This window comes from Rhinopithecus roxellana, chromosome 5 (assembly GCF_007565055.1).
Source record: "Rhinopithecus roxellana isolate Shanxi Qingling chromosome 5, ASM756505v1, whole genome shotgun sequence".
NCBI lineage: Eukaryota > Metazoa > Chordata > Mammalia > Primates > Cercopithecidae > Rhinopithecus > Rhinopithecus roxellana.
This window is the reverse complement of record NC_044553.1, coordinates 131,591,541-131,615,516: the sequence shown is the minus strand read 5'-3', so window position 1 is coordinate 131,615,516 and position 23,976 is coordinate 131,591,541. Positions and strand designations below refer to the sequence as shown.

Genomic DNA, 23,976 nt, shown 5'->3' with positions numbered 1-23,976 from the left:
GAAAACCACAATAACTAACACTTATTGAACCTTCATTAACTTGTCAGGCATTTTGCTAAACACTTTGTCTAGTTAACTCATTTAACACTAAGAGTAACTCAATATGTGGATTCTAGTATTATGCCCGTATTTCAAATAAGAAATCTCAGGCTCAGGGTTAAGTAACTTATCCACAGTCACACAGCTAATAACTGTGATCCCAAACCAGGTATGTCCGAAAACAAAGTACCCTTAACTACTTTGTTTTATTGTCCCTTTTATTTCCCAGATAGTTACAACAAAAACTTATTTAACAAAAGAGAGATAGATACGATGGGGTTGGAAGAAGTTTTGTCTGGGAACTTACCTGAAGAGGGTACATGGATCATCAGAGAAATAACTCCCTAAAGACCCCATCTCTGGGCCCTTTATTCTTCTGACCTAATGTTTTGCTTGAATTATTCTGGGTGAAGGGCAGACTTCTTGTCACCTGCCTGCAGCACAATATCTAATCCTAACTAGGTGGTTCTCTTTTCATTTCCCTCACTGTGGCTCAGTCATAGAGTGGCACCATGAGACAGTAGAGAACCTGCTTCGGAGCTTGGGAGACCTGCATGATGATGTTCGGATCCAAGCTATCACCACATGTGCCACAGCTGCTTTGGAACGGCCCCGGATTGCCACCAGCCAGAGGGACTCAGGTGAGAGCCAAAGCTGAACTGCTTGAGAACATAAGCAACTCATAAAGCCATGGAACATCTGGACTGGTAGGGACTCAGGGCTTATCTGAGATTATTTTACAAATGTGGAAACCAAGACTCAGAGGCTGGCCTATATATACATGCTTATCAGCAATAGACATGAGATTAAAATCCCAGACTTCTAGTCCAGTAATTTTTGAACTACATTTCATCACCTTTTGTTTGCTCAGTGGCCTGCAGGGAAGTTAACATTTCCCACCTTGAAGATCCCATTCTTTTCTTTTTTTGGTAGAGACTGTGTCTTGTTATGTTGACCAGGCTAGTCTTGAACTCATGGCCTCAAGTAATCCTCCCACCTCAACCTCCCAAACTGCTGGGATTACAGGCATAAGCCACTGTGCCCAGCCAAGATCCCATGCTTTATTGATTGACTGATTGATTGATTTAGAGACAGAGTCTTGCTCTGTCGCCCAGGCTGGAGTGCAGTGGTGCGATCTCTGCTCACTGCAACCTCCGCCTCCCAGGTTCAAGCAATTCTCCTGCCTTAGTCTCCCAAGTAGCTGGGACTACAGGCGTATGCCATCATGCCCGGCTAATTTTTTTGTATTTTTAGTAGAGACAGGGTTTCACCATGTTGGCCAGGCTGGTCTTGAACTCCTAACCTCAAGTGATCCACACACCTCAGCCTCCCAAAGTGCTGGGATTACAGGCATGAGCCACCACGCCTGACAAAATCTTAAAATATGATTCACAGGCTCAGCTGTGCCATTCCTTGGGCAGTTAGCTAACCTCTCTGAGCTTCAATTTCCTTATCTATAAAATGAGAGTAGTGGTAGACAAAGGGATAACAAACCTTTCCCCTTCCTACTTGAGAATTTGAACTTAAATTCTCACCTGTTAAATGCCCACCTGTTCCCCTAAAAACCTGATAAGAACACCTTTATAGGCAACATTGGTTATGATATAAACCCTGATTGATAAATTACATTGGGACTGAGAAGAGCTATAAGTGAAATATAAATACTTGATAGGGACACCATAATTTCACCCAGTGAATAAACAATATGCTCCTGTGCTGTCCCCAAGACTCTGTGGAATGCTCAAGACAGCCTTAAGAACTCCAGCCAAGGCCGGGCGTGGTGGCTCACGCTTGTAATTCCAGCACTTCGGAAGGCCGAGGTGGGTGGATCACCTGAGTTCAAGAGTTCAAGACCAGCCTGGCCAACATGGTGAAACCTCGTCTCTACTAAAAGTACAAAAATTAGCCAGGCATGGTGACAGGTGCCTGTAGTCCCAGATACTCGGGAGGCTGAGGCAGAAGCATCGCCTGAACCCAGGAAGCAGAGGTTGCAGTGAGTCAAGATTGTGCCATTGCACTCCAGCCTGGGCAACAGAGCAAAAACTCTATCTCAAAAAACAACAACAACAACAAAAAAAAACCAAAAAAAAAAAAAAAACAACTCCAGCCAATAGGGATGCCTGATGCTGCTGCCCTGTTGACAAACTATGCTCCTGTCCCATATCCTTCTGGTGCCATGAATGGCCCATGACAGTCTTATGAACCTTAATGTTTAGTTGAACCAAAAAAGACTCCCTGGTGAGTTCTACGATACCTACCTTGCCTAGTTCAACCACGGTTGAAAGACAATGAGATAATCAATGTGAAAACACTATATTATAAAGCACTACCTAAATATAATTGTTCTTACAAATATAAAGGCTTGGCTGGGTGCAGGGGCTCACGCCTGTAATCCCAGCACTTTGGGAGGGCAAGGAAGGCAGATCACAAGGTCAGGAGATCGAGACCATCCTGGCTAACACCGTGAAACCCCGTCTCTACTAAACATACAAAAAATTAGCCGGGCGTGGTGGTGGGCACCTGTAGTCCCAGCTACTCGGGAGGCTGAGGCAGGAGAATGGCATGAACCCAGGAGGCGGAGCTTGCAGTGAGCAGAGATCACACCACTGCACTCCAGCCCAGGTGACAGAGTGAGACTCCATCTGAAAAAATATATTAAATAAATAAATATCTATATCTATCTATCTCTATATATAAAGGCTCATGGGGCAAATTGGTTGCTTTTAATCACTAAAACTAATGGTGTAGTTCACTGTAGCATAGCTGGAAACATTCTCCTTCAGCTTGAATATAGCTGTTTAGAGGCCAGATGATGAAGGACTGGGAACTGGCATACCAGCACAGAGTTGAGCTTGAACACCTTGAGCATAAAATCCTGCCCATCTCAAGGGCTCAGCTAAACTGTAATTACATTATATAGCACTAAGCAACTGCAACTGGGACTGAGGTTGGCCACCACGTGGCTGTAGAAAGGAAGCTATGTGTGAAAAAATCAAAGGGGCTAGTACTCTCTTACCTGGCTCTTTTGATCACAGACCAGACCATCCAGGACTTGCCGGAGGTTCTACTGCCTGCCCTAGAGGCTGCTCTTTGTGACAAGAATGCCAATGTGCGGATGGCAGCAGCAATATGCCAATATGCCATACAGTCACATAATCCCCTTGCCCAGAACGTCATGCAGACTGCCCTTCTGAAGGGTGAGTAACTCCGTTACTTCTGACTTGGAAATATGGGATAGACATCTCACTATCAGCTTTCCCAGTCCTTTCCTCTCCACTGTCATGCTCTGCAATGTCTGCTATATTGGGTTTAGATTTATGTCAGACCATTTGAAAATTAAGGCCAGACGCTGTTGCTCACACCTGTAATCCCAGCACTTTGGGAGGCCAAGGTGAGAGGATCGCCTGAGCATAGGAGTTCTAAACCAGCCTGAGCAACATAAGAAGACCCTATCTCTATAAAAAATTTTAAAATTAGCCAGTTGTGGTGGTGTGCTCCTGTAGACCCAGCTACCTAGGAGGCTGAGGCAGACCTATGTATACATGCTTATCAGAGTCAGCTTGAGCCCAGGAGGTTGAAGCTGCAGTAAGCCACAACAGTGCCACTGTACTCTAACTTGGGTGACAGAGCAAGACCCTGTCTCCAAAAAAAAAAAAAGGAAAAAAAGAAAATTTGCTCTTTCTAGGTACTTTAACAAAACAGATATACTGCCACCAAGTGGTAGCTGGACTAATTTTTTTTTTTTTTTTTTTTTTTAAAGACAAGAGTTTCACTCTTGTTGCCCAGGCTGGAGTGCAATGGTGCGATCTCGGCTCACTGCAACCTCCACCTCCTGGGTTCAAGCAATTCTCCTGCCTCAGCCTCCCAAATAGCTGGGATTACAGGCGCGTGCCACCATGCCCGGTTGATTTTTGTATTTTTAGTAGAGATGGGGTTTCACCATGTTGGCCAGGCTGGTCTCGAACTCCTGACCTTAGGTGATCTGCCCACTTTGGCCTCCCAAAGTGTGGGGATTACAGGTGTTAGCCACCGTGCCCAGCCAATATGATTCTTCTAAATATGGTTTAAATAAGGAATTGTATTTCTAGACTGAGTGGGGTACAAGGAAGTGAGACATCAGGTGGCTAGCAGCCTTGGGTATCAATCCAAAGGCTGTTCTCTAGGGGGAAAACACATCACCATTCTGAACTCTTTTTCACCCAACTGTGGCAGGTAACAGTGTGGATAGCTGGGCTGCAGCTCAGTGCTTGGCTCTGGAAGGTACTGCCACTTACCCTGTGATTAAGAGGATCCTCCACCAGCTGTTTACAAAGAAGAATGAGGACACTGAGGAACAGTCTTATATCCTGCTGAGCCATCTGAGTGAGAAGACAGTATGTGTCCATTACTGGGTCAGAGAAAGAAACAGTTTTGGGGAGCAATTAGGTCTTTGAGGTCAGTGAAAGTAAGCCATCTAAAATGCAGCTGGGGCCTGGGCAGTAGCTCATGCCTGTAATCCCAACACTTCAGGAGGCCGAGGCAGGTGGATCATTTGAGGTCAGGAGTTTGAGACCAGACTGGCCAACATGGGTGAAACCCCATATCTACTAAAAATACAAAAATTAGCCAGGTGCAGTGGTACACACCTGTAGTCCCAGCTATTTGGGAGGCTGAAGCATGAGAATCGCTTGAGCCTGGGAGGTGGAGGTTGCAGTGAGCTGAGATCATGCCACACTACACTCCAGCCTAGGTGATAGAACAAGATTCTGTCTCAAACAAATAAAATAAAATAAAATGCAGCTGGGCTGGGCATTGTCACTCACGCCTTTAATCCCAGCACTTTGGGAGGCTGAGGTGGGAGTATCCCTTCAGTCCCGGAGTTCAAGACCAGCCTGGGCAATATAGTGAGACTCTGTCTCTACAAAAAAAGAAATAAAATTAGTCACGCATGGTGGTGCATGCCTGTAATCCTAGCTACTCAGGAGGCTGAGGTGGGAAGATCACTTGAGCCTGGCAGGTTGAGGCTGCAGCGAGCTGAGATTACACCATTGTACTCCATTCTGAGCGACAGAGCAGGGTTTAATTAATTAGATAAAATTAGCATTTTATCTAATTAATTAAACAATTAATTAATTAGATAAAATGCAGCTGGTTGGGTTGATGATCTCAAGCATAAGGTAGAATAAGCATGAGTAAACCTGGGTGTAGAGGTGTATACAAGGGGAAGTCACAACAGTTAGCTGCGAGAAAAGTCAGAATTAGGTAGCAAATGATCTCTATTTGCATATGCAAGAAGAGTTGTGACATGTAGAATTTGCTTCTGCTAGAAGTTTACCATTGAAAACTGCAGAGACCTACATTTGTGTTTAGTTACTTTCAGTAGTAATGTGAAAGTCATAAGCTTGAGGTATATAAAAATCATTTTAGTGGTAAAAACAAAGTCAGGAAAGGAGGGTCCCAGTTTTCTGTTTAGGTTATTAAATTTGTATTTTGTTCCCCAATTTATGATCCCAGAGTCAGTTGGCTGAGACGGAAACATGCCCCATCTCTTGTAAGTCCACTGGTGACATTAATTATGCAGGATGCCATGTCAGAATGTACTTCAAGGTTCTAGTATCTCTAAAAGTGATTGTGAATATCCATACAAGTCTTCCATTTCCTCAGACTCTGATACACACCATGCTTGCTGTGGAGCTGAACAGCTGTCAATGGAAGAACCGGATTGTGGCCTGCCAGGTTTTCTCCCGGATCAGTGGAAATGTCTGCTTGGTAAACCTCTTTCTTTTCCTCCAGGACAGAAAGCCTAAGAGAGGCTGAGCTACAGAGGCCTTCTACTTTTTGCTGCTATGTAGTATCCCATTCTTACCAAACAGATCTCTGTTCCCACATCACTACTTCTTACTTCTAGCCCAAAATTATCTTCAAATGCCAACATGTCTGTCTAGAAGCCAATGCTTCTCAGTGCAGTGGTGGTCCACAAACTGCTGGTAACTGATCCACAATGAAATAGCACAAAAACTGACAGGAGATTAGAAACGTTTATAGTAGGCTGAGTGTGGTGGCTCACATCTGTAATCCCAGCACTTGGGGAGGCCTAGGTGGGGGGATCACGAGGTCAGGAGCTTGAGACAAGCCTGACCAACATGGTGAAAACTCCATCTCTACTGAAAATACAAAAATTAGCTGGGTGTGATGGTGGGCGCCTATAATCCCAGCTACTCGGGAGGCTGAGGCAGGAGAAATGCTTGAACCCAGGAGGCTGAGGTTGCAGTGAGCCAAGATCTCACCACTGCACTCTAGCCTGGGTGACAGAGGGAGACTGCACCTCAAAAAAAAAAAAAGAAACAAAGAAACGTTTACAGTAATTGGATATTGCCTCAATATCAACAGACTTTATCAGTCAATGGCGTATTCTCCTCCCCCAAAAATTGGTTCTTCATCAAAGATCATTCGAGAAGCACTGACTTAAACTACCCAAAAACCCATCTAAATGAGTGTCTGTGTTGGTTCTCTGAGTGTTTGGCACACACATATAAAACATAGTCCTGGCTGGGCGTGGTGGCTCACACCTGTAATCCCAGCATAGTCCTGGCTGGGCGTGGTGGCTCACATCTGTAATCCCAGCACTTTGGGAGGCCAAGGCAGGTGGATCAGAGCTCAGGAGTTTGAGACCAGCCTGGCCAACATGGTGAAACCCCATCTCTACTAAAATACAAAAATCAGCTAGGTGTGGTGGCTGGCACCTGTAATCCTAGCTACTTGGGAGGCTGAGGCACAAGAATTGCTTGAACCTGGAAGGGAGAGGTTGCAGTGAACCGAGATCGCGCCACTGCACTCCAGCTTGGGTGACAGTGCGAGACTCTGTCTCAAAAAACAAACAAAAAACCATCATTCCAGCTTTCACAAAATTAACACTATGGTAGGAATAAGACTAATATATACAGATGATTCAAGAACAAGCAATAAATATAAGGTACTCTTTTAAAACTTTTCAGAGAGAGAGATTAGTTTGGGTTAAATTTATTGCTTAAAGTTCTGTGAAGGGGTCCGGTGCAGTGGTTCATGCCTGTAATCCCAGCACCTTGGGAGGCTGAGGCGGGTGGATCATTTGAGACCAGGAGTTCAAAACCAGCCCGGTCATCATGGTGAAACCCCGTCTCTACTAAAAACACAAAAACTAGCTGGGCATGGTGGCACATGCCTGTAATCCCAGCTACTTGGGGAGGAGAATCGCTTGAACCTGGGAGACGGAGGTTTCAGTGAGCCAAGATCGTGCCGCTGCACTCCAGCCTGGGCGACAGAGTAAGACTCCATCTGAAAAAAAAAAAAAAAAAAAAAACTACTGTCGGTGAAGATGGTGGGGCTCAGCTAGAACTGAAGAGGGAATTCCAAGCAACATTTCGTTTTTGCCATTATTTCCCAATCATCTTCAGGTGTCCAAATGGGCGCTTTCCCTTCTTCCTATGTGCTACTTCATCTTTTCCTTATAACTTTAGGTATCTCCAGAATAGCCTAGAACATTGCCATTCCCATGATAAGTGAACACCCTCCACTCTGTAACCCTGACATTTTGATACGGGAAGCACAAAATCTGGCCACTCAATAGAGTCATCACCTGAAAACGTTTTGGACTTGGGTTAGTTCTGTCTCAAGTGCTATGGCACCCTGCTGCTAAAGTAGTGGACCAGCAGCACAGGCATCACCTAGGAGCTTATTAGAAATGCAAAAATCGGCCGGGCACGGTGGCTCACACCTACAATCTCAGCACTTTGGGAGGCTGAGGAGAGCAGATCACCTGAGGTTGAGAGTTTGAGACCAGGCTGATAACATGGAGAAAATCCGTCTCTACTGAAAAAACACAAAATTAGGCCGGGCGCGGTGGCTCACGCCTGTAATCCCAGCACTTTGGGAGGGAGGCCGAGGCGGGCGGATCACAAGGTCAGGAGATCGAGACCATCCTGGCTAACACAGTGAAACCGTCTCTACTAAAAATACCAAAAATTAGCTGGGCGTGGTGGCAGGTGCCTGTAGTCCCAGCTACTCGGGAGGCTGAGGCAGGAGAATGGTGTGAACCCAGGAGGTGGAGGTTGCAGTGAGCTGAGATCATGCCACTGTGCCCCAGCCTGGGTGACAGAGCGAGACTCCGTCTCAAAAAAAAAAATTAGCCAGGCATGGTGGCACATGCCCATAATCCCAGCTACTCAGAAGGCTGAGACAGGAGAATCACTTGAACCCTGGAGGCGGAGGTTGCAGTGAGCCAAGATCGTGCCATTGCACTTCAGCCTAAGCAACAAGAGTGAAACTCCATCTCAAAAAAAAAAAAAATAGAAATGCAAAAATCTCATCTTAGGCCAGCTCAATCTGAAACTGCATCTTAACAATATCACTTTAACAACATCCGATTCATTTGTACCTTCACCTCCTTGGCACTTGGCACTTAGAATTGTCAACTGAAAGTAAAAAGACATGCAGAGCTAGCAGGGGCTGAGGTAAAGATGATGAGGACTTCATGGCAGACTGCTGGAGCTAAGAAAGGCAGTATGTCCATAAGTTTTCACTCATTCAGTTAAGCATGCAGTTTCTGACCATGTCTGGCGCGCTAGGCACTATGCTACCACTGGGGTGCAGGGATAAGTCTTCCCTTGGTAAATGTTGTAAGTAGCTAGAACAGAAGCAGCTATGAGGTGTTGTGGGGATTTCCTGTGCTTACAAGGGGCAAAGAAGACTTCACTAAGGAGATGTTTTTATTTTTTAAAATTTTTAATAAAAGATCAGTGTGATAGGAAGGAGATGTTTTTGAGCTAAATCGTAAAGGAAGAGTACAAAGACATCAAGTACCAGGTAGGAGTAGAGAAGGGAGATACTTCTAGCAGGGAGAACAGCATGGGCACGTTTATGCAATCATCGTATAGTAATCTTTGCCCATTCCTCTCTGAGAGAAGTGCACTTATAGAGTGACCAACTATTCTGGTTTGTCCAGGCAATGGGACTTTCAGTACCAAAACCAGGAGAGTCCCAGGCAAACTGCAATGAGCTGGTCACCTCATCAAGTATCATTTTCAAATTTTAAGTCTCCCAGGTACAGATTATGTTTGCACTGATACTATATAGTTTAAAGGATGAGCTTGGGAGAGAGAGTTGGGTTTGAGTCCTGGTTCCAGCACTCACCAGGTTAACCTTGGACAAGTTGATCAAAGCCTCCATTCTGTCATCTGTAAATGGTAGCAATATCTGCCCCGCTGGATTCTTTGGGAGAGTAAGGGATGGGAAAAAACACTCAGGACAATCCTCATTAGTACAGTGATGGGTAAAAAAAGAAAAAACAGCACAATGCCAAGCACAAAATTAACATTCAGTAAGTGATAGCTAACGATCATATCTACTTATAGGATATGAAACATAAATTGATCCAGCTGATGTGGAATGACTGGAATAAGGAAGTGAGGCGAGCAGCTGCGCAGGCGCTGGGGCAAATGAGCCTTGGGAAAGAGGTGCACGACATAATCAGGTAAGACCCAGACAACATGAGGAGGCACTCTTCTAAATTCTTAGAAGTGTTTAGGAGGCAGGCCGGGCATGGTGGCTCCCAACACTTTGGGAAGCTGAGGATGGCAGATCACGAGGTCAGGAGATTGAGACCATCCTGGCTAACACAGTAAAACCCTGTCTTTACTAAAAATACAAAAAATTAGCTGGGCATGGTGGCACACACCTGTTGTCACAGCTACTTGGGAGGCTGAGGCAGGAGAATCACTTCAACCCAGGAGGCGGAGGTTGCAGTGAGCAGAGATAGCGCCACTGCACTCCAGCCTGGTGACAGAGCAAGACTCTGTCTCAAAAAAAAAAAAGAAAGGAAAAAGTGCTTAGGAGGCCTGGGATCCAGCCACCCAGCATTTGTTTAGCTCCTCTGTACAGACCCTGGACCAGGTCCCACTGTAAAAAATTAACAGTCCCTACAAACTAACAACGTGACTAGGGAAAGAATCATTGAGTGCCCAGCAGGCGTGAGACAATGGTTTGGGTATTGGAGGGTGTTCAAAAGTACGATGCAATTCTGATGACCACAGGCAAAATATACAAACACCTAATTAAAAATACCAAATCATAACTAGAATAAATGGCGTATACCATAATTGCTGGAGCAGAAAAATGGAATACTCAGTGTGGCTGGAGGCGTAAGGCCAAGTTTCACAGAGGGATTGAACAGGAGGCCCAGCCCAGTGGCACACGTCTATAATCCCAACACTTTGAGACTCCGAAGCAGGAGGATCAATTGAGCCCAGGAATTCGAGACCAGCCTGGACAACATAGCAAGACCTTGTCTCTACTAAAAATAAAAATTAAAAAATTTGCCAGGCGCGGTGGCTCATGCCTGTAATCCCAGCACTTTGGGAGGCCGAGGCAGGTGGATCACGAGCTCAGGAGATCAAGACCATCCTGGCTAACATGGTGAAACCCTATCTCTACTAAAAACACAAAATGGCATGGTGGTCAGCGCCTGTAGTCCCAGCTATTCAGGAGGCTGAGGCAGGAGAATGGCGTGAACCCAGGACGTGGAGCTTACAGTGAGCAGAGATCGTGCCACTGCACTCCAGCCTGGGCGACAGAGTGAGACTCTGTCTCAAAAATAATAATAAATAATAAAAATAAAAATAAATTAGCCAGTGTGGTGGTGTATGCCTGTAGTCCCAGCTACTTGGGAGGCTGAGGCAAGAGGATTGCCGGGGTCCAGGAAGTCCAAGGCTGTCATGAGCCATCATCATGCCACTGCATTCCAGCCTGGGCAACAGAGAAAGACCCTATCTCAAAAAAAAAAAAAGAGAGAGAAACAGCATAGGAGCCAGGCAGAGTGGGTAAGTGCCTATAATCCCAGCTACTCAGGCTAAGGCAGGAGAATCACTTGAGGTTAGGAGTTCAAGACCAGCCTGGGCAACATAGCAAGTCTCCATCTCTAAAAATAATTTAAGGCCGGGCACGGTGGCTCACACCTGTAATCCCAGCACTTTGGGAGGCTGAGACGGGAGAATCACGAGGTCAGGAGATTGAGACCATCCTGGCTAACATGGTAAAACCCCGTCTCTACTAAAAATACAAAAAAAATTAGCCGGGCGTGGTTGCAGGCATCTGTAGTCCCAGCTACTCGGGAGGCTGAGGCAGGAGAATGGCGCAAACCCGGGAGGCAAAGCTTGCAGTAAGCCGAGATGGCACCACTGCACTCCAGCCTGGGCAACAGAGCGAGACACTGTCTCAAAAAAAAAAAGAAAAAGAAACCCCGTCTCTACTAAAAATACAAGAAAAACAAAATTAGCCAGGCGTGGTGGTGGGTGCCTATAGTCCCAACTACTCAGGAGGCTGAGGCAGGAGAATGGCGTGAACCCAGGAGGTGGAGCTTGCAGTGAGCCAAGATTGCACCACTGCACTCCAGCCTGGGAGACAGAGCAGGACTCCGTCTCCAAATAATAATAATAATAAAATAAATAAAAATAATTTAAACAAACAAAAAGACTACATAGGCATTCTAGGCTGGAAGCCAAATGCAGAAATAATCATGGCACACGTGAGGGCGATGGAGAAGTGAACTTGACTATGAAAAAGAGGTGCAAGTTGACATTTTCCTTTATTCAGTCATTCAATATAACTGAAAGCCCTGCATTACCTAATTACCGAATAGCTATGAATTAGGGATTCAAGTAAAGAAGACAATCGAGCTCTGTACCCAGGAAAACTTATCTCATGAGCATAAGGCTAAATGGGATTGACAGCCTACAGAACTCGGATTTTATCAGGAGGGCATACATTGGGGTTGGGGGTTAGGTACTGAAAGTTTAAGGAAGTGAAAGAAAAGCAACTTGTGCCTTACAGGGTCAAGCTGGGTCAAGGAAATTCCCAGGAGCGTGTGGAAGCTCTCTCCCTGATAGGTGAGCTCAAGCTTATGACCGCCAAGCTTCTCCCAAGCTTCCTGCACTGCTTCTCTGATGACTTCACAGCAGTTCGGCGGGCAGCCTGTTTGGCAGCTGGTGCCCTGCAAATCCGCGACAAGATGGTGAGTCAGGGAAACATATTCTTATCTTACCTGACTGACCTGAAAAGGGCATTACCTTCCCTGGTTGTGCACAGTATGCTCAACATTCTGCAGGGACACAGAATGAGAGATCGGAACTGGGAAGGAGGTACATAAGCCACTTCAAACAGGACCGTTTCAGGGGCGTCCAATCTTTTGGCTTCCCTGGGCCACACTGGAAGAATTGTCCTGGGCCACACATAAAGTACACTAACACTAACGATAGTTGATGAGCTTAAAAAAAAAAAAAAAGGTCCATGCATAAATCTCATGTTTTAAGAAAGTTTACGAATTTGTGTTGGGCCGCATTCAAGGTCGTTCCGGGCCACATATTGGACAAGCTTGGTTTAGCTCCCAGCCAGCCCAGACTTCAATTCTAGAGCACACCCCTGAATCCTGTTCTCACCTCAGTTAACTAGCTTCTCATTACCTGGGTGCTGATGGGCTTTAGGATCAACTCCCATAAATGGAGTTATAATTCCGTTATTAGGGAAAAATCTGTTTGAAGTATTCAAGCCATATGGCCACAGATCTGTAGACTGAGAAAATCAATAGCAGATAATTCAGCTTATCTACTCACTATGCATACAGGTTGGTACTTTAGGCTCCAGCTCATTTGTCACCAGAATTGATAGGTCATTTTTCAATTATAGTCCCTTTTAGAGATAAGTGGTGTCCCTGTTTCTGATTCATTATTTTGCTTTGTTTTGTTTTTTTGCTTTTTTGAGATGGAGTCTTGCTCTGTCACCCAGGCTGGAGTACAGTGGCACGATCTCAGCTTACTACAACCTCTACCTCCCAGGTTCAAGCAATTCTCCTGCCTCAGCCTCCAAGTAGCTGGGATTACAGGCATGTGACACCATGCCTGGCTAATTTTTGTATTTTTAGTAGAGACAGGGTTTCACCACGTTGGCCAGGCTGGTCTCAAACTCCTGACCTCAAGTGATCCACCCACCTTGGCATCCCAAAATGCTGGGATTACAGGTGTGCGCCACTGCACCCAGTTGCTTCTGGTTCATTCTTGCTCTGGTCCTCCCCACTTAACACTGCCTTTTATCCATCCCAGGTGCTTGAATGCCTCCTGAACCTGATGCAGAGAGATCCTTACTGGAAAATCAAGGCCTTTGCCATTCGAGGTATTATAGAAAGAAGTATGTCCCAAACTCTTACACCTTAAATACCTTTCACGGCCGGGCGCGGTGGCTCAAGCCTGTAATCCCAGCACTTTGGGAGGCCGAGACGGGCGGATCACGAGGTCAGGAGATCGAGACCATCCTGGCTAACACGGTGAAACCCCGTCTCTACTAAAAATACAAAAAAACTAGCCGGGCGAAGTGGCGGGCGCCTGTAGTCCCAGCTACTCGGGAGGCTGAGGCAGGAGAATGGCGTAAACCCGGGAGGCGGAGCTTGCAGTGAGCTGAGATCCGGCCACTGCACTCCAGCCCCGGCGACAGAGTGAGACTCTGCCTCAAAAAAAAAAAAAAAAAAAAAAAAAAAATACCTTTCACTATGCAAGTATAACTGATCCCCAGAAACTCTCTAATAAAGGGGTAAAGTGCAGGAGAGGTAATGATCTTAGCTTTTCAGATGTTCCTTGTCTGAGAAGAGAAAGATAATTTTCTTCTTCAATTTTTAGTCAAAGATCCTGAGTCTAGGTATATGTCAATCTTAAGTTAAAGACAGGGCTGAGAAGACAGTCCTAGCCAACAGAATTAAGGATAAGATCCAAGTATGTATCCACTGCTGGATGCATCTTGTTTTCCTTGGATATCTCAACTATCACGCTCTATAAGTCAGATCAGTTTCAAGACTGCTACAGCCCTAAAACCCTGCCCCTTAATCAGCCTAGTTTCTTTTTAGAATATTTGGCATTGCTTTTCTTTTTGTCATAGATAAATAATTGTGCCTCCTTTCCCCATCACCCTGCTGGGACTAGGTGGGTCTTCCATGTTATCTGTTCTATATTTCATCCCCCAAATAGGCAAATATCCTAATGGGCAAGGATGGGATGGAACATCCCTCTTCTAGGAATCCTTTGGAGGTAATGTCCCACTCTAACCTATCCTTAAAATTATAATGGTGATTACCATCCAAAAGGGAAAGTACTGTTTGCAAAACTCAATTTATTTCTGGATGCTAGAATATAGTAAGCTCAGTCTTCAGGGACATGCTGCCCCTCTAATCTCTGCAGCTTTGGGACAGATTGGGCAAGTAAGTCCCAAGCTGACGGATCTTCTACTCTGGGCTATTCACTATGAAGAGTCACCAGGTGTACGGCTGGAAGCTTGCCGTAGCATCCTAGCCCTGAAACTTCAAGGGGACCGGGTCAGGGACACCTTCCTAGACGTGCTGCTCCTGGAGAACCACGATGCTGTTCTAAAGTAAGCACTAAACCTCTGGCTCCCACCATGACCTTATACGGCCAACTCTCACATCTTTGCTCATTGAACATATTCCTGACTTTCCAGGCTGCCTAACGGCAGTAAAAGCACAGTCTCACCTGCACATTCACCACTCACCCACGTAGGTAACAGAAAAACTGGCCTAAATTAGATTGAAAGTCAAACTTATGTAGTTCATGTATCTTTTCTCCCCACCAGGATGGTTTTAAGTTATTCATACATTCAACTAACATTTATCAAGTGCCTATTGGGACAACAAGTTTTAGAGTCAAAAAGACCAGGATTTGAATTCCAGCTCTGGCATGCAATAGCTATGTGAGCCTATGTAAGGTATTTAAACTCTGTGAGCCCATTTTTTTCAATCTATCAAATGCAGGTGATAGTCTACATTATAGAGTTGTGGTGACAATTAATGAGATGACATGTTTAGCACCTGTCATAAAAGTGTTCAGTAAATGGTACCTATTGGCACCTTCAAATATAGTCTTGGCCAGATGCGGTGGCTCATATCTGTAATCCCAACACTTTGGGAGGCCGAGGCAGGTGGATCACCTGAGGTGAGGAATTTGAGACCAGCCTGGCCAACATTGCAAAACCCGTCTCTACTAAAAATACAAAAATTAGACAGGCATGGCCAGGTGCGGTGGCTCACACCTGTAGCCCCAACACTTTGGGAGGCCAAGGTGGGTGGATCACCTGAGGTCGGGAGCTCTAAACCAGCCTGGTAAACATGGTGAAACCCCATCTCTACTAAAAATATAAAAATTAGCTGGACATGGTGGCGCACACCTATAATCCCAGCTACTCGGGAGGCTGAGACAGGAGAATTGCTTGAACCTGGGAGGCGGAGGTTGCAGTGAGCCGAGATCATGCCATTGCACTCCAGCTCTGGGCAACAGAGCAAGACTCCATCTTGGAAAAACAAAAAACAAACAAAAAAACCCACAAGTATATTGTCTCAAAAACTGTACAGTATTCCTATAAGCTAAGCATTACACCATTTTTGCATATAAGGCTCAGAAAACTGCACAGTTAGGATTGGAACTTGGGATTCTTAACTGATTCCAAGTCCTATATTTTGTACCCCCATACTTCTTTAAAGGGCAGGGTAGAATAATCTAAGAAGTCCTTCTTATCTTTCAGGGAAATGTACCAGACAATGAAGATACTCAACTTAGGAAATGAAGGAAACCAAGAAATGCTTCAGGAGATCAAGAACAGGGTAAATAAATGCAAGCTCTGTTTTCAAGAGAAAATTCAGGGCTCTCAAGAGTTCCTCAGACCCTGTCCTCCTCAAACATGTACATACCCTTTTTCCCACCATAGAAATACTTTCAAAAACCCCAGACACAGATGCCGCATCATTTGAAGATGCAAAGCACCTGTGCAAGATTGGGTTATAAGGTCCTACTAGTAAAGACAAAAACAAAACAAAAATCCTATTAGTCCTATCAAGTAGCACTCAAAAATCAGTTTATTGCTATTGTTTCAGAAATACTATTTCCCTCCCTTCCTGTTTTCTCCCCATCATCCCCAAACCCAAGTTGTTTATTTTTCCTTTTTTGCAAATAGGCATAGAGAAGGAATAAGGGACAGGAGCTGGCCCCCTAGATTTTCTTCTTAATTTTTCTGAATTCCTAATCTGGGTTCTCTCACCAAAGAAAATCTCTAGCTGAAAGGATTAATATAATTTTTCCTTTTTTTTTTTTTTTGGAGGGGGGGACAGTCTCGCTCTGTCGCCTAGGCTGGAGTGCAGTGGTGTGATCTTGGCTCACTGCAACCTCCACCTCCTGGGTTCAAGTGATTCTCGTGCCTCAGTCACCAAAGTAGCTGGGATTATAGGCATGTGCCACCACACCCAACTAATTTTTTTGTGTTTTTAGTGGAGACAAGGTTTTGCTATGTTGGCTAGTCTTGAACTCCTGGCCTCAAGTGATCCACCCGCCTCAGCCTCCCAAAGTGCTAGGATTACAGGCGTGAGCCATTACACCTGTCCTGGATTGTTTTAATTTTTCAAAACTGTTAGATGAGATGAAGGAATAGAGGAGAAAGGACTTTGAAAAGGTAATTCAAGAAACCAACTTCACACCAAGCAAATATTTCTTAGCAGGTTCCTTTCATCATGCCCAAAAAGCTGAAGTAAAATTTTTTTTTTTTTTTTTTTTTTTGAGGCGGAGTCTCGCTCTGTCGCCCGGACTGGAGTGCAGTGGCCAGATCTCAGCTCACTGCAAGCTCCGCCTCCCGGGTTTATGCCATTCTCCTGCCTCAGCCTCCCGAGTAGCTGGGACTACAGGCGCCCGCCACCTCGCCCAGCTAGTTTTTGTATTTTTAGTAGAGACGGGGTTTCACCGTGTTAGCCAGGATGGTCTCGATCTCCTGACCTCGTGATCCGCCCGTCTCGGCCTCCCAAAGTGCTGGGATTACAGGCTTGAGCCACCGCGCCCGGCCAAATTTTTTTTTTTTTTTTGAGACGGAGTCTCGCTCTGTCACCCAGCCTGAAGTGCAGTGGCCGGATCTCAGCTCACTGCAAGCTCGCCTCCCGGGTTTATGCCATTCTCCTGCCTCAGCCTCCCGAGTAGCTGGGACTACAGGCGCCTGCCACCTCGCCAGGCTAGTTTTTTGTATTTTTTAGTAGAGACGGAGTTTCACTGTGTTAGCCAGGATGGTCTCGATCTCCTGACCTCATGATCTGCCTGTCTCGGCCTCCCAAAGTGCTGGGATTACAGGTTTGAGCCACTGCGCCCAGCCCTGAAGTAAAATTTTCATGAACAGGTATAAAAAATCTCCAACCAATATCATAAGAGAACAATGTTCTCAGGCATTTATGTACCACCTACTACTGATAAGCATATGCAATTAGTTACTTCTTTTTTTTCTAGAGACAGGGTCTCACTTTGTTGCCCAGGCTGGAGTGCAGTGGCATGATCACAGCTCACTGTAGCCTTGAACTGTTGGGCTCAAGTGATCCTCCCTCCTCAGCCTCCCACAATTACTTTATTAATTTTTTTTGTTTTTTGATAATTTGCTGCCTAGTACAGGTGTTTTGTTTTGCATTATTTGCTCGTTTTTTGATAATTTGCTGCCTAGTACAGGTGTTTTGTTTTGCATTATTTGTTCTAATTTAGATTAAAACACTAAGCCAAAAGGACTTGCTGACACAGAAAATACTCAAGCTGGAGATAGTCATGGGAAAAGTGAGGGAGGAAGCAAAACGTGTTTACTTGAAACCCAAAGGAGAACAAGAACCACTAACACTCCAAACTTTACTCCAAGAAACTTTTCAGGGTAGGTTTCCTAGGGGTGAGTTCTATGCCTTGATTCCTTTAATAAGCCTCTTCCAGGATCTGGATGTTTTGGGACTTAGTAACAAGGCTTGGAGGAAGAAAGAGTCAGGAAAGGGTCCTTCCCTCTTGGCTACCATCCACTCAGTCTTTGTTATTTTTTTTTGTTCCCCAGGTTTTTATTCATATATTTTCTCCCTTAAAAAAAAAAAAGTTATCTCTATTTGAACTGATTTAAAAGTTAGGTCAAAACAGGACATATCAGAAAAACACAAGTCTTTATAAAACAATACTACCATGTTATGTTTGATTAAGCACCCAAAAAAGCCTTATGAGCTTAACCTTAATAGTGGTAGTGGCTGGTGGTCAGGCATGGTGGTGCACACCTGAAATCCCAGTGCTTTGGGAGGCCACGATGGGAGGATCACCCCAGGCCAGGAGTTCAAAACCAGTCTGGGCAACATAGCAAGACCCCTCCATCTCTACAAAAAAAAAAAAAAAAAAAAAAATTAAAAATTATCTGGGTATGGTGGCACACACCGGAAGTCCTACCTACTAAGGAGCCTGAGGTGGGAGGATTGCTTGAGCCCAGGAGGTTGAGGCTGCAGTAACCCAAGATCTCACCACTGCACCCCAGCCTGGGCAACAGAGTGGGACCCTGTCTCAAACAAACAAAAAATAGTGCTTATCTCTGGAAAGTGGGGTTGGAGGGAGAACTATCATTTTTACTTAATGTATGTCTATGCTTTTGTAACTTTTTAAAAAAGACCTTATAAAGTTCTCAACCTTAAACAGAAAACTATCCATTATGGTGATAGACTCTTAAGAGTCCCAGACACAACCTAAATGATGAGGGTGCAGAAATCAAGCTGTACCAAAATATACTTACAAAATCTGTGTGTCCGAGCATAGCAGCTACCTCAGGTCACTCAGCCAGCTGCCTACCAGCTACCACCCCAAACCCAGGTCCAGTGCTCTTTCTGGTACATCAGGCACTTTTCCACCAACCATGAGAATATTCACTTGTCAGATTTGGGGAAGTTTCTTCCAACTGCCAGAATAAAAATGAGAGTGGAAAGTAACTTGAACACCAGCCTTCCTTCATGGCTAGCTTGCTAAAAGTTGGTTGCCGAAGGTCCATGAAGGCACAACTAGGTGACATGCTGCCCTTATGACAGCAGTGCCAGCCATGGATGCAAGCAAACAGTGAGCAAAAAAGTACCATGTTCTTAAAACTGAAATAGCTAGTACGAAATAATTTTTCTATTAGAATTGGGTTGCATAATTAAATAGCATAAATTATCCCCAAAGTTAGTGAACTGGTCCCAATCAGATGAGATATTTGAGATCGAGTCTCGCTCTGTTGCCCAGGCTGGAGTGCAGTGGCATGATCTCAGCTCACTGCAACTTACGCCTTCCAGGTTCAAGCGATCCTCCTGCCTCAGCCCCCTAGTAGCTGGGATTACAGGCACGTGCCACCATGCCTGGCTAATTTTTGTATTTTTACTAGAGACGGGGTTTTGCCATGTTGCCCAGGCTGGTCTCAAACTGCTGACCTCAGGTGATCCACCTGCCTTGGCCTCTCAAAGTGCTGGGATTACAGGCATGAGCACTGCACCCAGCCTGAGATTCTCTTCCTTAAGAGATTAACATGCTCCTTTTACATTCTACAACCACCCCAAGTTGCTTTTCACTTCAGCCATTATAGATTTTCCCTATCTTCCTCCCGCTCCTGCATTTCTTCAAACTATCCCACATAATAATCTAGCCCTAGAAAAGGGAAACATTCTTTGGCACTTTAATAACTTTTCTAAGGTTCATACAAATTTAACAATAACAGGATACTGACCCCAACCCTCCCCCCAAACAGTGAAAAAGAACTCAGATGAAAGATCCAAATTCCAAAAAAAATCTAATGTCTGTCTCAAGCAGAATGACACGGTCAGTGCTACCCAGTACACTGAAGCCTGAGGGTGATGAAGTTGGTGCTCTGAAATGATCACAGATCAAGGGTTTTTTTCTACCTCCAACTTCTCCTTTTCCTTTTGTACCTAGACGAGATGGTTCTTCCTAGAAGACCTTCTGAGGTTTGTGACATTGAAGCAGTCATAAAGGTAAATGTGAGCACACTGATGGTTATCAAGGTAAGAAGATGAGTTAAAAAAAAAAAAAAAAGTAGCAGTGGCAGGGGAGAATCACTACTGCCTTGTTTCCAGCAATCATCAAGAAACTAACTTAGGGCTAGAGGCATCTTGGTGAGCAGCAGCCCCTTATCAAACAACATGGTTGCCAAGGAAAGCTGGTCCTCCACACTGTCACAGGGCAGGTCCCCCACTCTCACAAACTCTGGATAAGAACGCAGCAACAGTTCCATGGCATCAGCTTGCTGGGGGTATATTTCCAAGCATTTGGGTTCTTCCAGATGATACACACGGGAGTTTTCCACTGTGTAATAGAGAAACAAATGGCCCCCCTCACTCACCAGCCGAGCTATCCCATCCTGAAGCATGTGGACTTCTGTTTCTGTTGTCAACTGGGCCCCCACGTTTACAGGCTCTCCAGCCTCCCAGCGAATTGGAAGCCCGTAAACACTTAGTGCCCTCTCCCTATCAGTCAAAACAGGGGGCAGAGAATCGTGGATGAAGTCTTTGGCTCGCTGGTCGGCCACAGCATCGACAGGAGCAAAGTGTCCCAGGCGGGCAACCAAGACCCGCACCTTCTCCATGAAAGCGGTTCTTCGCGGATCCTTAGAATCTGAATGCTGGGCCCCCATGTAATCCATGAAGTCTCGGGGCAGACCCCTCCGAAACTCCACATTTTCTTCCATTGCAGCCTGCACGGCCAGAGGCAGTATGGCCTCTAAGAAGTCACCCCAGGTATTGCGCTGGTACGTGGACAAGGTGAGGTGCAGAGAGTGGACTCCATCCTGGCATTCTGCTTGGTGAATGAAGCCCCGAGGAAAATACAGCAAATCTCCAGGTTCCAGCACGGTCTGCAGCACCGGCTCACCGAGGTCGTCCTGACTGAAGTTGGGGCTGGATGTCAGAGCCAGTTCCTCGGTTGGGACTCGGGGTCGGTATACACGCCAGAGTTTCCTACCTTCCAGCTGCAGCACGAAGGCCTCGATGTCGTCGTAGTGGGGGGCAAAGCCCTGCGAGTTAGGGGGCGTGAGGTAAACGTTGGAGCCTGCCATGCTTCCAAACTGCTCTTGAAGCACAGCCAAAAACTGCCACACAGTGGTAGAGAAAGCCTGCGGACAGAGGAGGCGCAGGGAGCAGCCGGCCTGGTACAGGGACCACGCGGCAGCGGGCAGCGCGCGGCCGGGTGGGTTCAGGGTCTCGCGTCGCCCGTTGATGTAGCGAGCGGCGTCCAAGTGCTGGCCGAATTGCACCTCCTCGTTGCGCAGCATCAAGTCCAGGTCGGCGGTAGAGAAAAGTCCCTGGTAGTAGGTGTGGTCCTGCCGCCGCACCAGCACTGCCTCCCGCTCCCATAGGCGCCGGTAGAAGTGATCTGGCGGCATGGGCGCGATGAGCCACTCAAAGAGGCGCGCCGCTCGCCGCCGGCTGCTGGGGATGCGGTTCAGCTCGGCCAAGACGCGCCGCAGCGGGGAGTCCCAAGCCGGCTCCCCACCCGTGTTATCCACCTGCGGCCCTGACGCCGTCGCAGGGGCCCCGGACGACTGGGCGGCCGCCAAGTGCTGCGCGGTGCACAGCAGGGCCGAAGTCTCCACCACCCGGGCCGGCGCGGCTGGCACCTCCACCAGACGTGCGGGCGGCGCGGAAGCCGGCACCAGGCGCGCCGGCGGCGTCTGCAGGGAGCGCGCAGCGGGCGAGGCCTCCAGCAGCTCTGCAGGCCCCAGGTGGCCGTATGACTCTCGCCGGGCTGCGTCCGGGACGGCCGCCACCGCCGCCCCACCGGGTAGCGTGTCCCCCAGGTCGTCGGCCGTCGACTCCACCCTCGAGTCCTCCGAGTCCTTGCTAGGCAGCGTCTGCGCCCTCAGCGCTGCCATGCAGGGTACAACACCTCTCATCTGCCTTCGTATCTTCCTGGGCCTCAAGGGCAGGGCCAGGACCGACCCGCTGTGTGGCTGAGACTTGCGCCGGCGCCTCGGCCGCCCGCGCCTCAACGGCCCTGCACTGGCCTGGAGCCCATCCATGGCGAGACCGGACTAGATCTTCTTCCCCGCCCGCCCGGGGCCGACGCTATAGAGGTTCCTGAATGCAGCGGCTGCGGTGCACTCTGGGAAGGGGGCGCGGCCTCCAGCCACCTAGTGCTTGGCCACGCCCACTATTCTTCTATTCGGTCCCTCCCGCTGGCTTTCTTTAAATGTTTGGCTTCAAGCTATAGCGGCAAGAACCCTTGCCAAACAAACAAGGAATCTACACTCAGAGAGCAATTTAAAAATCAAGTTGCGGCCAAGCGCGGTGGTTCACGCCTGTAATCCTAGCACTTTCGGAGACCGAGGTGTGTGGATCACCTGAGGACAGGAGTTCGAGACCAACCTGACCAATATGGTGGAACCCCGTCTCTACTAAAATTGCAAGAATTGCTCAGGCGCGGTGGCTCACGCCTGTAATCCGAGCACTCTGGGAGGCCTAGGCGGGCGGATCACGAGCTCAGGAGATCGAGACCATCCTGGCTAACAAGGTGAAACTCCGTCTCTACTAAAAAAGAAAAATACAAAAAATTAGCCGGGCGTGGTGGTGGGCGCCTGTAGTCCCAGCTACTCGGGAGGCTGAGGCAGGAGAATGGCATGAACCCAGGAGGCAGAGCTTGCAGTGAGCCAGGATGGCACCACTGCACTCCAGCCTGGGCGACAGAGCGAGACTCAAAACAATTAAAAAAAAAAATGATAATTACAAAAATTAGCCAGGTGTGTTGGCTTGCACCTGTAGTCCCAGCTACTTGGGAGGCTGATACAGGAGAATTGCTTGAACCCGGGAGGTGGAGGTTGTAGTGAGCCGAGGTCGTGCCACCGCACTCCATCTCAAAAAACAACAAGAAGCACAAAATCAAGTTACTAGAGACTCCCCAGGAGAAATGGCTACTTGACTGTTCTTTCCTTCTAGTCTTTGCATATTGCAGTGTTCCTTGGATGTCCTCATTTCTGAACAGGATGTTCCACTGGCAACTTCTCACCAAAAAGTGCAGACCTCTTGTTTTCAAGGAATGCCCCCAGGCAGTTTGAGTTCCGCATAAACTTCTGCTCTGCAGATGAATTCGCTGACTGAAGCCCTATCTAGGAGTTCCTCCACCTAACTTCTGTCCCTCCTTTCTCCAATACAAATTCTCAAATTCATTGTCCTCTCTCTGAAAAAGAAGTTATGTTTTCCTCTACTTGCATTCTTGATATCTGCCCTTCCTGCCCCTCTGGGATTTTGTTTCTTTAGCTGCAACTTCTCTGGCTCTTAAATTCGAGTTCTTAAATCTGGGCCTCTAATTTAAATTAAACAGGCAATGTGGTGGCATGAGGGTGTAATTTTTGAGAACATGGTCGCTGTCTATCATGCAACTAATTGCTTTGTACATAAAGATTCCTTGTCTTCATTTGAATCATTTAAGAAATAAAAGTGCCGGGTCAAAAAGTAAGATACTTTTTGTGATTATTAATAGGTTTTACCAAATTGCCTTCCAAGAGAGTTTACAATGTTTCAAGCAATGATAAACATATTAGACTACAGTACATGGCCTCTAGGACCTTTCTCTGTTTGAGCTTTCAACACTCCCTCTTTCTGAGTTGCACGCCTATCCAAACACTTGCCAAGGCTTTTAGATTTTGCCCTTACCCATGTCTAACATCCACCCTTTTTTATTTCTCACATAGTCTGTTACACATACAGTTCTCAACTGGGGGTGATATTGCCTCCATAGAGACATTTGGCAATGTCATATAGGGGGTGAGGGGTTATCTAACATCTAGTAAATAGACACTAGAGACACTGCTAAACATTCTACAATATTAAGGACGACCCTCCCACAACAAATAATTATCCGATGCAAAATGTCAGTAGTGTAGTGTTGAGACAGAGAAATCCTGGTTTATTACAAATAGCCTCCCAACTAGTCTCTTTACCTTTATTTTTCATTTTTATTTTTGAGACAGGATCTTGCTGTGTTGCTCCAACCCCTGTGTTGCAATGGCCCAATCTTGGCTCAGTGCAACCTCCGCCTCCCAAGTTCAAGTGATTCTCCTGCCTCAGCCTCCCAGGTAGCT

The 23,976-nt window shown here is 46.5% G+C and overlaps 3 protein-coding genes across 7 annotated transcripts in view; 1 reads left to right on the top strand and 2 right to left on the bottom strand.

The window, feature by feature from the left end:
* The window catches only part of HEATR4 (HEAT repeat containing 4), a 30,572-nt gene extending 10,654 nt beyond the window's left edge, over window positions 1–19,918 (top strand). Inside the window, exons 5-15 of the mRNA XM_030929992.1 lie at window positions 537–680; window positions 3,075–3,236; window positions 4,252–4,412; window positions 5,683–5,787; window positions 9,408–9,526; window positions 11,881–12,061; window positions 13,146–13,215; window positions 14,271–14,460; window positions 15,625–15,703; window positions 17,607–17,766; window positions 19,818–19,918. Of these exons, the coding sequence (XP_030785852.1) occupies window positions 537–680; window positions 3,075–3,236; window positions 4,252–4,412; window positions 5,683–5,787; window positions 9,408–9,526; window positions 11,881–12,061; window positions 13,146–13,215; window positions 14,271–14,460; window positions 15,625–15,703; window positions 17,607–17,766; window positions 19,818–19,918 (1,472 nt within the window). The remainder of the gene's footprint in view (window positions 1–536; window positions 681–3,074; window positions 3,237–4,251; window positions 4,413–5,682; window positions 5,788–9,407; window positions 9,527–11,880; window positions 12,062–13,145; window positions 13,216–14,270; window positions 14,461–15,624; window positions 15,704–17,606; window positions 17,767–19,817) is intronic.
* Window positions 1–23,976, bottom strand: part of LOC104656358 (nucleophosmin-like) — a 560,652-nt gene that overhangs the window by 25,961 nt on the left and 510,715 nt on the right. The window lies entirely within an intron of this gene.
* Window positions 18,725–22,105, bottom strand: RIOX1 (ribosomal oxygenase 1). Of its 2 annotated transcripts, XR_004057474.1 has the most exons (2): window positions 19,787–22,105; window positions 18,725–18,813 (listed from the first exon to the last, which is right to left on the bottom strand). XR_004057474.1 is itself a non-coding variant. In XM_010355952.2 (1 exon), the coding sequence occupies exon 1, from the start codon at window positions 21,916–21,918 to the stop codon at window positions 19,993–19,995; it is 1,926 nt and encodes a 641-aa protein (XP_010354254.2). In that variant the 5' UTR covers window positions 21,919–22,105; the 3' UTR covers window positions 19,538–19,992. The 2 variants fall into 2 exon arrangements, 1 of the variants encoding a protein (XP_010354254.2); XM_010355952.2 differs by lacking the exon at window positions 18,725–18,813 and having other exon boundaries at window positions 19,538–22,105.